We start from the raw sequence: 11,101 nt of genomic DNA, 5'->3' as shown, positions 1-11,101 counted from the left end.
GATCTGAGATTTGCTCCCGGAAGACCCGCCCCTTTCCAGTGTAGCGACCAATCGGCAAGAACGACGGTTAGGACGGTTGGGTTTTGAAGGAGCCAATGAGCGCTAGCAGCGGAGAGTTTAAGTTGAACAGCCCGGCGTGCCCTTAGCTGGTGCAGGAACGAACCCATTCGGCCCGTTTGTGGACGCGCTGTGCGGAGCCCGGGATTTGTGTTTCGGAGGGCCGAGGACGGGCCGCTGGCGGGCTGGTGCGAGCTGTGCCTGGCGGAGCCCAGGAGGCCGGCGCGGTCCCCAGTTTGGTAACCTCAGCCTCTCGCCCCCGTAGGCGCTGCCATGGCGCAGTTCGTGTTCGAGAGCGACTTGCACTCTCTGCTTCAGCTGGACGCGCCCATCCCCAATGCACCCGTTGCGCGCTGGCAACGCAAAGCAAAGGAAGCCTCGGGCCCAGCCCCCTCGCCCATGCGGGCCGCTAACAGATCACACAGCGCCGGCCGGACTCCGGGCCGAACTCCTGGTGAGTTGGGGGGGCCGAGGGGTGGGGTCGGGGAAGGAGATGGAATCGCCGAGAGTCGGCCTTCTTGCTCCCTCCAGGAGCCTCGTCAGACTGTCTTGGCTTCTCTCTTTCCTTGCCCCCGCCCCCCAGGCAAATCCTGTTCCAAGGTTCAGACCACCCCTAGCAAGCCTGGAGGTGACCGCTATATCCCCCACCGCAGTGCTTCCCAAATGGAGGTGGCCAGCTTCCTCTTAAGCAAAGAGAACCAGCCGGATGATGGGGAGACGCCCACCAAAAAGGTATGAATTCCACAGGCGTCGTGAGGCTTGAGACTTTGACGTGTCCCTTGGCCTGATGCCATGCTCCCTCGCTGTCTCCCGTCTATGCCAGGAACATCAGAAGGCCTGGGCTCTGAATCTGAACGGTTTTGATGTGGAGGAAGCCAAGATCCTCAGGCTCAGTGGAAAACCTCAGAATGCCCCAGAAGGTAAGAACTGACACTCGTGGAGGTGGGTGTCGGCGGCCCTTCCCGAGGGGAAGACATGTGGCTGCTGTTCCCTATCTAAAGCTGACAGCAAGGGTGGCACCAGCTTCAAGGTCCAGACCCCTTTCTCTTGCCACAGGCTACCAGAACAGACTGAAAGTCCTCTACAGCCAGAAAGCCACGCCTGGCTCCAGCCGGAAAACGTGCAGATACATCCCTTCCCTGCCAGACAGAATTCTCGATGCCCCCGAAATCCGAAATGACTACTGTAAGTGTGTTCTTGTCTTCTTCGTCTTTGGGTGGAGAAAGGTGGCCTGGGAATGGACCAGTCCAACAAAGGACCACCTCATGCTTTCTTTCTGCCTCTGGCAGACCTGAACCTCGTGGACTGGAGCTCTGGAAATGTGTTGGCTGTGGCACTGGACAACAGTGTGTACTTATGGAATGCTGGTTCCGGTGACATTCTGCAGCTACTGCAAATGGAGCAGCCTGGGGACTACATATCCTCTGTGGCCTGGATCAAAGAGGGCAACTACCTAGCTGTGGGCACCAGTAACGCTGAGGTGCAGGTGAGCCTGGTCCCTCTGTTGTGGCTCTGTGGTCATCAGGCTTTTTTTTTTTTTTTTTTGGTTTTTGAGACAGCGTCTCTCTGTATAGCCTTGGCTGTCCTGGACTCACTCTGTAGACCAGACTGGCCTCGAACTCACAGAGATCCACCTGCCTCTGCCTTCCGAGGGCTGGGATTAAAAACGTGCGCCACCACGCCTGGCCTGGTCATCAGTCTTAAGGGAGGAGCTTGCCCAACTAGAAGGATGTTCATGCCCAGCCCAGTCACTGACCCTGTGGTCTTGCCTCTGTAGCTGTGGGATGTGCAACAGCAGAAACGACTTCGAAACATGACCAGTCACACTGCTCGAGTAAGCTCCCTAAGCTGGAACAGCTATATCCTGTCCAGGTCTGTGGTTTCTGCTGATCTATAGCAAAGTCAGTCTTGTTTTTTGCTATCCAGAACTGAAGTGTTCGGCTTGGTTTTTGTGTGGCCTCATCACTAAATCTGCTTTGTCCTCTCAGTGGTTCACGCTCAGGACACATCCACCACCATGATGTTCGGGTGGCAGAACACCATGTGGCTACACTGAGTGGCCACAGCCAAGAAGTCTGTGGGCTGCGCTGGGCCCCAGATGGACGACATCTGGCAAGTGGCGGCAATGACAATGTGGTCAATGTGTGGCCTAGTGGTCCTGGAGAAAGTGGCTGGGCTCCCCTGCAAACATTCACTCAACATCAAGGTGCTGTCAAGGTGAGAAAGCATTTGAGCTGAGGTGTTTGCAGACTCTCAGCTATAAACTAGGGACAGTATGGGGAGAAGATATGGTGGGTTTAACTGACACTTAGGGCTTCTTGTCTATCTCTACTGTCTGCTGACCTGACCCAGCCTTTTATCTATCCTGCCTAGGCTGTAGCATGGTGTCCCTGGCAGTCCAATATTCTGGCAACAGGAGGAGGTACGAGTGACCGACACATTCGCATTTGGAACGTCTGCTCTGGGGCTTGTCTGAGTGCTGTGGATGCCCATTCCCAGGTAGTTCCTGTGATTGTTAGTGGTGATGCATGTTTTAGCCTATCCAACTAGATGTGTTATTCTGTGTGACCTTTTGAACAACCAATCAACTCTTAACGCCACCTAGGAATTTCTAAACTTCTGACTCTGCCTCATTCACAAGTTCCCATTTCCAACTTTGGCTTATCTCTAACCCTAGGTGCTGTAAGTATCACCTTTATATGTCTCAATGAAGCTTGTCACTTCACCTTGCTTCTTGAAATGTGTTGTTCCTCTTGTACTGATTCAAGAGGGCAGAACCTGGTAGAAAAGCCAGGGTGGGCAGTGGTGGCGCACGCCTTTAATCCCAGCACTGGGGAGGCAGAGGCAGGTGGATCTCTGAGTTCAAAGCCAGCCTGGTCTATAGAGCGAGTTCCGGGACAACCAAGAATACACAGAGAAAACCCTGTCTCAAAAAAGAAAGAAATCTGAAAAACCTCCTAAAATCTTTTCATCCTCAAGATATTTCACTTTTACCTTGAAATATCAATCATATCTGTCCCCTCCTCGGCACCGGGTTCTCAGTAGTTTTGCTGGCTTCAGACTTGAGATCCTGCAGAGATCCTCAGCATCTCAAGTGCTGAGATTGCAAGTGTGCACCACCATGCCCAGTCTCCTCCCACACACTCGTTGCCTTTCCTCTATACTTCACAGTCTGAGCAGTGTCCTAGTGTCCTTTAACCTCCCACAACCTGCAGTGTATGATACAAATAACAGACCATTTGCGGCTCCTGGTGCTAGTGCACCTTTCTGTAAACCCTCCACTTTCCCTGTTCACTCCTCACTCAGCCTTCACTGCAGGCGTGGGCTCTGAAGCCAACTGGCTGGAGTTACACAAAGTGCTCGTCTATTGCATTACTTTAGGCAACTTACAGCACTTCTTTCTGATGGACTCATCTTCCACAACACAGACACTTAAGGGGCTTCAGTAAGGACTGTGACAATTAAGTTTAAATTTGTAGCACCCAATAGAGTTCCTAATACTAGCATGAACTCAGTTCTGAGTAGCTCTGGCTCTATGTCATGCCTATGATAACTGTTTTCCACAGGTGTGTTCCATCCTTTGGTCTCCCCACTATAAGGAACTTATCTCGGGTCATGGCTTTGCCCAAAACCAGCTGGTTATTTGGAAATACCCAACCATGGCCAAGGTGGCTGAGCTCAAAGGTAGGTGGCAAAAGGAAGCCAGGTAGAAGGGCCACATAGTATATGATTCCATTTATGGGAATTGGTGAAGCTAGGTAAACTAGACTAAACAAGCAGAGGAATGGCTTGCTAGGGTCTTTGGCTGAGATGAAGGGAGGTATGGTTTAGAATGCTGTGGTACTAGTTTTAACAGTGCACACACACAGCTCTGTAAATACACTAAAACCACTGACTTACTTAAGAGGGTGAGTTTATGGTATTCAAGTTTTATTTCAAGGTAACTACCAAAATTAGAGGGCTGTGTATACTCAAATGCACTGCTCTTACCCTAGGTCACACAGCCCGGGTCCTGAGTCTTACCATGAGTCCAGATGGGGCCACAGTGGCATCAGCAGCAGCTGATGAGACTCTACGGCTATGGCGTTGCTTTGAGTTGGACCCTGCCTTGCGGCGGGAGCGGGAAAAAGCCAGTGCAGCTAAAAGTAGCCTTATCCACCAGGGCATCCGTTGAAAACAAACCCATTACCCCTCTTCTTGGTTTTTTGTTTATTTTTTTCTAATAAAGTTGTATATTCCTTTCTTGTGTCCCTGAATCCTTCCTAAAGTTTGCCCCTACTCTTGCCTAGAGCTGTAAGTCTTGTGGGAACTTCTGGCCACCATTTTTTATTATGTATATTTGTTTTGGTGACTGAACCTCAGCCTTACCCACCAAGCTTCATTTTTGTTTTGAGACAGGTCCAGACTAACCTTGAATTTATGAGCTTCCCGCTTCAGCCTCCTCCCCAGTATAGCTAGACTTAGTTCCTGCACCACTACCCATCTCTTCTGCTTATAAATAAGCCGAGGCTAAAGCTGCATGCCCCGCCTTCACTTATACACACACAATCTCAGTGGTTTCCTCTGTCACTTTAATTAAGACATAAGTGAGTACACAGCCTGTATTTCCAGGCCCGCTGCCCATCCTGACCTTTGGCCCAGAAGCTCGTGCTTCAGTGTGTAGTGAAAAAGGGAGCCTGAGTCCATAGTGACAGATTATTGCTGACCTCTTCAATGTGAGGAGAAAGGCCACAAGACCCTGGTTGGGGCCAGCCCTGAGTGTTCCTCTCCCAAGTTTAAGGCAGGGAGGGGGAGGTGAGTGTCCAGCCCTTCAGCCTCCAGTTCTGGTGGCGGACAGCAGTGAGGCCACATCCCTGGAGCTGGCTGGGAGAAGGAATAGAAGCAGTGGTCCCTGTAGACCTGCTGTGGGGAGGGGAGAGCCAGTCCTCCTACTTAGTCCTGACCATGAGAGCCCTGGTCATAGGTGTAGGTGGAGAGGACACTGGTAGCTGCTGCCCAAGGTGCAGTCCTGAGGCACTTAGGTGGGGATGAGGCCATGCTCCTCAGTTGGCCTTGACCTTGGTAGAAGCTGGAGCTCCGTTCTCCTGCACTGCACGGGGCAGCCGCTTTCCTTTGGTGTAAGAGTGATACCAGAAATTGGAGAAGAGCATGAAGAAGATGGTGCCGTACATCCATATGAGGTGGATAATGATAGGGTACTGGTAGCTGCAGCTGGGCATGAAGTAGTATTGGCTGATGTGCAGTGAAACCAGGACAAACTGGATCTGGGATAGAGAAAGACAAGGCTGAGAAGTTGGTTTGGGAGGACGGATGAGGTCAGAGGTGAGACTGGTTGGATAGAAGGGACAACATTAAGAATATGTGGCTCCTCACCAGCTGTATGGCTGTCATATGTTTCTTCCACCAAAGGTAGGGCTGAGCCACAGGGCCAAGGGCAGACAGCCCATAGTACAGGTACATGACGACATGTACACAGGAGTTTATCATGGCGTGGAAAGAGCCCATCCCTCCTAAGATGGGGAAGAAAACAAGGTCAGGAGCTAAGCCTCTGCTCCAGTGGCCACCCCCTTCCAGTTGCCTTCACTGCTCACCTGGAGCCACCTTTATGCCCCACCACCAACTCCAGGGGAGCACCGAGTGATGGAAGACATGTAGGAAGGTCACCTGTCCATCTTTCTTCCGGAGAATAAATATCACCTGAAGAATGGGGGAAAGGTTAAGTGCCAGTGCCTTCCTGTCCACTCCCAGTCCTAACATCTGTCACTACTCACTGTGTCCATCAGCTCGATGACCTTGGAAAGCATGAAGAGCCAGGCCACTCGAACCATCTGTAAGAAGTCAGATCCGCCTTAGTACTCTGCTAACCTGCCAATCCCTTATCTGGGTTGCTGATGGTTTACCTAAGGCTCTACTTACCCGAAGTGCCTCGGGGCTATTGGAAAAGTCTACTGGGTCACAGCGCCAGGTATAGGTACTCAGCCAACCAGACATCAGGAACTAAGAAAACGAGGATTAGACCAGATTTTCCCTCTCCCAGCACTCCCTCCCTGTTCACTAACAACCTCTGGAAAGTAGATCTGCCATGCTCCTGCCCATGCCCTATGCCCTAACTCTTAACCTGCACACAGAAACTACAGCCTAGGCATTCCAGCCTACCTCATAGACAATGTAGAGGGAGAGTGTCACCAGTGAGAAATTGTAGACAACCATGAAGCCACGAAGTTGGAAGGGCTTCCGATTAGCCATGATTCGAGGCCCAAGTGATAGCACAAAGTACACATAGGTCAGAAGAATGGATGTTATTAGCAAGGGGGACCCCATGAGAGGGTAGTTCTGGATCCGGGGATCTGTGAATAGGATGTCAAAGGAGTTAGGGTCACAGGGTTCAAGATGCCTTCCTAGGTCTAGACATGAGATCAGGTCATTTAAAAGAAGCGAAGTAGGGCTCAGCCGTTAAAGGCTAGGCTAGGCTCACAACCAGAAATATAAAAAGCGAAGGAGTTCATAAGGACTCTTCATTAGGACATAGCCCTAGATCCTGGGATCCCACGGAAGAAGGGAAGGCAGGGCTGTGGACAGCAGCTTACCCGCATGCTTCATTAATTCCTGGTACACGTTCACAACAGCCTCCATCCTGGCTAAGGACTCTGAGGAGGGATGGAGAGTGCACATCAGACAGGGACCACTGCATGCCCTCACCCCATACTTGGCCCACAGAGACAAGATACAGAATCGCACAACCTGACGTCCTCACTGTTGAAAGGATAGGGTTGTGAATACAGCTCCATGGTAAAAATATTTTCCTATCACAGGCAAGGCCCCAAGCTTAATCCTGACCATGGGGTACAGGAGAAAAGGCAGTTTGAATGGAGCATCTGCTCCCCAAGCATCCTGCCTGCCTGGAGAGAGCTGTCCCACCCTTCCTCTCCACACCTTCCCCTCCCGTCTCTTCCCCTCCAGAGCAGAGTTTCCCATCCCGGCCTCCCTCCCTTCCTCTGTGAGAGAACTCTGAACTCATGTCTCCTTCTGGAGCCTTTCTCCTCACAACACAGTTCATCTTCCCAGCGACCTTCCTCACCCTTCCTGGCAAGCAGTCTCGTCTCCTCAGCTTTGAAAGGTCACTCTCTGGAGATTCCTCCCCTCCAGCCACTCCTCTCCTCCTCTTCTTCCCAGTAAAGTCCCTCTGGTTTTATCCCAAGACTCCCATCTCCCCTCTGTGTCCGGCCAGGACTCCCACCTCCACGCTCCTGTCCCTTCCACTTGTCTCTGGCTAAACACAAGTCTTCCCGGGCTCTCACCTCCAGCCTCCTCCAGCCTTCTTCCCGGGCTCTCACCTCCAGCCTCTCTCCTCCCCTCCTCTCTCAGGCAAGCTCTCCTCTCTTCCACACCAGGAGCCTGGCTCTTTGAGACTCCTGCCCTGGCGGCTCCACCTGTCTGACTAGATCTTGCAGCAGCTCCGCCCTCCGCCCGCCCCCGCTACATTGGGCACGGGGTGGAGGGTGGGTCCAGGCCACAGGTCAGTGCCTAGAGGAGCAGGACCCACCAGAATTGAGAAAGCCAAGCACGGCCTCAAACTCTTAAACAAGCCAGATAAGCTAAGGTTGTAGGCTCTCCAGAAACTTCTGGCCAGGACCTCTGGCCAAAGCCAGAGAATTTGCTGAAAGTCCACACCCAGCATTCTCTCCCAAACCAGCCATGAATTCTCAGTTTGTCCTACTTCAGAATGGGCATCACCCTTCCCGACCAGGGAGGGGTAGGGACACCAGTGGTATGTGAGGAGGTGGGGATTCGGGGAGGTCTCAGGAATCTTTCCCTCCTCCTCAAAGTTGAAAGGAATGTCAGAGGAAAGCTTACAGGGACACAAAAAAAACTTAACCCAGGATGGCCTAGGACTCTGCCCTACAGGGCTCAGACAATCACCCAGCAACCTAAGTGCTCCAGGTGCTCTCCATCACTGCCCCTCCTCAGGGCCCCAGCTCTATCATGCACATGTGCGCGCACACACAGACACACAGACACACACACACCCCTCCCTCACACAGCTCTCAACCACCCCGAGCCATGCATTCCATACCAGGGGCCAGCATGCACCCACGGACAGTCCATCCATGCCTTGCGGACCACATCACCAAAACAGACCTCCCTACTGGACCCTGCTCTGCCAAGCTCCTAACCCTCACACCTGCCAGGCGGTCACAGTGCCACTCACAGTTCAGCAGGCATGGTTATAGGAGAGGTGAGGGAACCTCTCCTCACTCCCACCTCCCTCCTCCATCCACACAGCGCTCTTGGTGAGTGAGTGACATCCCTCATTTCCTTGCAGTCACTTTTGTTGGTGATTTATGTTGGAGTGGGGCCTAGCAGTTAAGCATGTGCTCTCAGACACAGTTCCTCTCTGGCACATGTGAGCTTGCCAGCCCCTTATCTCCTTCAACCACCACCTCCAATTCTCTCCCCCCTCACCCCCACATACACCGGTAAACACACAGGTACCCCGAGGACTGGACTTCTGAGAAGCTTGCGGGGGAAACCCGAGTGTGTCCCCCGCGAGGGAACAGGACCAGTTCCCTTAAGATGGATGGAAAGGGAAAGGGGCTCTGGGAATGGGAAAGAAGAGGAAGGAGAGCAGGGGACAAGGCCAGGAGGTGGTGGAAAAGAACTAGGTGTGAGCAAATGGGGGTCAGGGGCCAAGGTGCTGGGGAGGGAGCGTGCTGGGCAGGCCCAACCCCAGTCGCTGGGACCTCCCACCCACTCGCCCCAGGAACAGCCTCGCCCACAGCCTGCGCAGGGCAGGGCAGAGCAGGGCTAGGCCGGCCAGCCAGGCAGGGGGCGCTGGCATGTGGGAAGACATGGAAGGTCCAAACTCACCAGTGGGAGCCAGGCGGGCAGCAGTGGAGGGCTCGGAGGGATCAGGGCCGGAGAGAAGTCTCCAGGACCGCCTGCCGGCCACTTCCTCATCTGCTGGGCCGACTTTCTGTCACCAGAGGGGGAGGGGGCGGGCCGGGCGGGGGGCGCCTGCTGATTGGGCGGCTGGCCGAGGCAGGAGGGGCCGTCCAGCGCCCGCTTGGCCGCCAGGGCGGGAGCAGGGGCGGGTCGCCAGATTCCCCAGGCAGGAAGCACACCCAGCCCCAGCTCTCCACCCCTTCCTTCGCATCTCTCAGCCTGTCCCGCCGATGACTACGGCTTGGCCCGCACCCAGCTGCTTCTTGACGTTCAGCCTGCATAGCCCCATTCGTGGTCCTCTGTCCAGTCCAGCATGAGGACCCACTCATATGCTGCTGTCTGCTCTGCGACAGGCGCTGCTTAAGACTCCCGGAAAATTCCAGGGTTCAACCATTCCCTCAAGGCTTTTCTAGGAAGGGCAGAGCTGGCCAGCTGTGCCTGCTGAGGGCTGATTGGGGTGGCGGGAGGCCTAAGCGGGAGGCAGCAGCTGGCCACCACCATGCCTCTCAGAGCCTATAAACTTGGATGAGTCCTAGCTTTAGGAGCCTTGGAGAGGATTTCCTGGAATGGAGATGGGAGAATACAAGTGGCCCCAGGCAAGAGCTGTGAATCACTGTCTAAACTGGCCTTCAAGGTAGTAAAAGGGGGGGGGGGGGGGGGGGGTGGTGGTCAAGTGAAACCGGCTATGGTTCATTCAGTGTGGTAGATCTTGGGAGCCAAATGAGGCACTCTGAGTTCTATTCTAGAAACAGAAAAGATTTTTGAGGCGGCTCATCTCATTCATCAGACATTTACGAGCCATCTACAGTGTGCAGAACCACATTAAGCTCTGTGTACGGTACTAGAGATCAGGTGAGAGAAAACAGCTGGACCTGAAGAGGATTGGGAAAGACAATGTGGATGTGTGTGTGCTTGGGGGCGGGGGTCGTTCGTCTATTGTCAATTCAATACTATCTGCCCTCTCCCACACCAGGGAGTCCAAACTATTGGATGACATGAAATCTATCTGTCTTGCCTATAATATGCCAATAACAGCTTAGATAACTGGATGATGTAAATATGTATAGAGTTGGGGAATTCAGAAGAGGCAGTGGCTAGGAGGGATAATAAGTTCACAACTGAGCCGGGTGTGGTGGCACTCGCCTTTAATCCCAGCACTCAGGAGGCAGAGGTAGGTGGATCTCTGAGTTTGAGGCCAGCCTGGTCTACAAAGTGAGTCCACGACAGAGAAGATAACATAGGGAAACTCTGTCTTAAAAAAAAAAAAAGGTCACAACTGGTGGATGTAGCTACCTTGGCATTGGGAAGAGATGAAAGCCAGAATACAATTTTGAGCTTATCTGTTTGTTCTCATTCTCTCTCATTCTCTCTCTCTCTCTCTCTCTCTCTCTCTCTCTCTCTCTTTCATGACAGGGTTTCTCTATATACACCTGGCTGTCCTGGAACTTGTTCTGTAGACTAGGCTGGTCTCAAACTCACATAAATCTACCTGCCATTGCCTCTCAAGTGCTGGGATTAAAGGTGTGCACCATCACGCCTGGTAGCACCTACTCTTGACAAGAAACAGCAAAGAATTTACTTCCAAACCCAGTTTTTTTATCATTGTACACTAGGCCCCTAATCTCCCTGATCTCATTCTGTGTCGTTCTCAAGACACAACCTGCTCTTTAGCCATCAAATAATGTCAGCATCTTCCCAGTGACCATCCATGCCAGATCCACAGCCTCTCAGTACAGCATTCATCATGGTTCTTTGTGCATATGTTTAGAAAAGACTCGTTAGACGGATACTCATGAATTTATATACAAACATATCTACCTATGGGGCTGCCTCCAACTTTCAGGCCTTCCCCTTGGTTCAGCACAAGATGCAGTCAGATGTCCAGCCAGTCTCTGCTGACTAACATCCAATTGTCTGCCTCTCCTAAATCCACGGTTCTTTCAACAGGAAACATTCACATTTTAGACATATCTTTCTTTCCGTAACTGCCCGTTATCTGTCATTCAGTTGACGCTATACATGTTTGCTGCTTAGATGTTAGAATAAATAGGACATTGGAAGGATAGGAGAAACTGAGACCCAGAGTCAAGTGGGGAGAACA

The 11,101-nt window shown here is 52.5% G+C and overlaps 2 protein-coding genes across 3 annotated transcripts; one reads left to right on the top strand and one right to left on the bottom strand.

The window, feature by feature from the left end:
* Nucleotides 1–204: 204 nt before the first annotated feature.
* On the top strand, nt 205–4,289 carry Cdc20 (cell division cycle 20). The gene is made up of 10 exons (XM_051171410.1): nt 205–511; nt 641–789; nt 881–977; nt 1,114–1,242; nt 1,347–1,543; nt 1,835–1,929; nt 2,046–2,274; nt 2,431–2,556; nt 3,624–3,741; nt 4,053–4,289. The coding sequence occupies exons 1-10, from the start codon at nt 331–333 to the stop codon at nt 4,229–4,231; spliced, it is 1,500 nt and encodes a 499-aa protein (XP_051027367.1). The 5' UTR covers nt 205–330; the 3' UTR covers nt 4,232–4,289.
* A 299-nt stretch (nt 4,290–4,588) lies between these two features.
* Nucleotides 4,589–9,060, bottom strand: Elovl1 (ELOVL fatty acid elongase 1). 2 transcript variants are annotated; one of them, XM_051171408.1, is made up of 8 exons: nt 8,926–9,060; nt 6,645–6,704; nt 6,214–6,404; nt 5,974–6,054; nt 5,829–5,885; nt 5,649–5,754; nt 5,431–5,567; nt 4,589–5,321 (listed from the first exon to the last, which is right to left on the bottom strand). In XM_051171408.1, exons 2-8 carry the CDS (start codon nt 6,688–6,690, stop codon nt 5,100–5,102), a joined length of 840 nt encoding a protein of 279 aa, XP_051027365.1. In that variant the 5' UTR covers nt 6,691–6,704; nt 8,926–9,060; the 3' UTR covers nt 4,589–5,099. The 2 variants fall into 2 exon arrangements, with proteins under 2 accessions (XP_051027365.1, XP_051027366.1); XM_051171409.1 differs by lacking the exon at nt 8,926–9,060 and adding an exon at nt 7,356–7,553.
* Between the last annotated feature and the right edge of the window lie 2,041 nt (nt 9,061–11,101).

Source organism: Acomys russatus, chromosome 29, assembly GCF_903995435.1.
Source record: "Acomys russatus chromosome 29, mAcoRus1.1, whole genome shotgun sequence".
Lineage (NCBI taxonomy): Eukaryota > Metazoa > Chordata > Mammalia > Rodentia > Muridae > Acomys > Acomys russatus.
Note: the sequence above shows the minus strand (reverse complement) of the source record. Positions and strands in the feature narration are given on the sequence as shown.

Bases quoted from the DNA above. Each gene is read 5' to 3' on its own strand.
- Cdc20 (XM_051171410.1), top strand. From the start codon at position 331: ATGGCGCAGTTCGTGTTCGAGAGCGACTTGCACTCTCTGCTTCAGCTG. The intron at 790-880 runs GTATGAATTCCA...CGTCTATGCCAG, and splicing joins GGGAGACGCCCACCAAAAAG to GAACATCAGAAGGCCTGGGC. The intron at 1,930-2,045 runs GTCTGTGGTTTC...TTGTCCTCTCAG, and splicing joins AACAGCTATATCCTGTCCAG to TGGTTCACGCTCAGGACACA.
- Elovl1 (XM_051171408.1), bottom strand. From the start codon at position 6,690: ATGGAGGCTGTTGTGAACGTGTACCAGGAATTAATGAAGCATGCGG. The intron at 5,886-5,973 runs GTAAGTAGAGCC...GACTTCTTACAG, and splicing joins ATAGCCCCGAGGCACTTCGG to ATGGTTCGAGTGGCCTGGCT. The intron at 5,322-5,430 runs GTGAGGAGCCAC...TCTCTATCCCAG, and splicing joins ATATGACAGCCATACAGCTG to ATCCAGTTTGTCCTGGTTTC.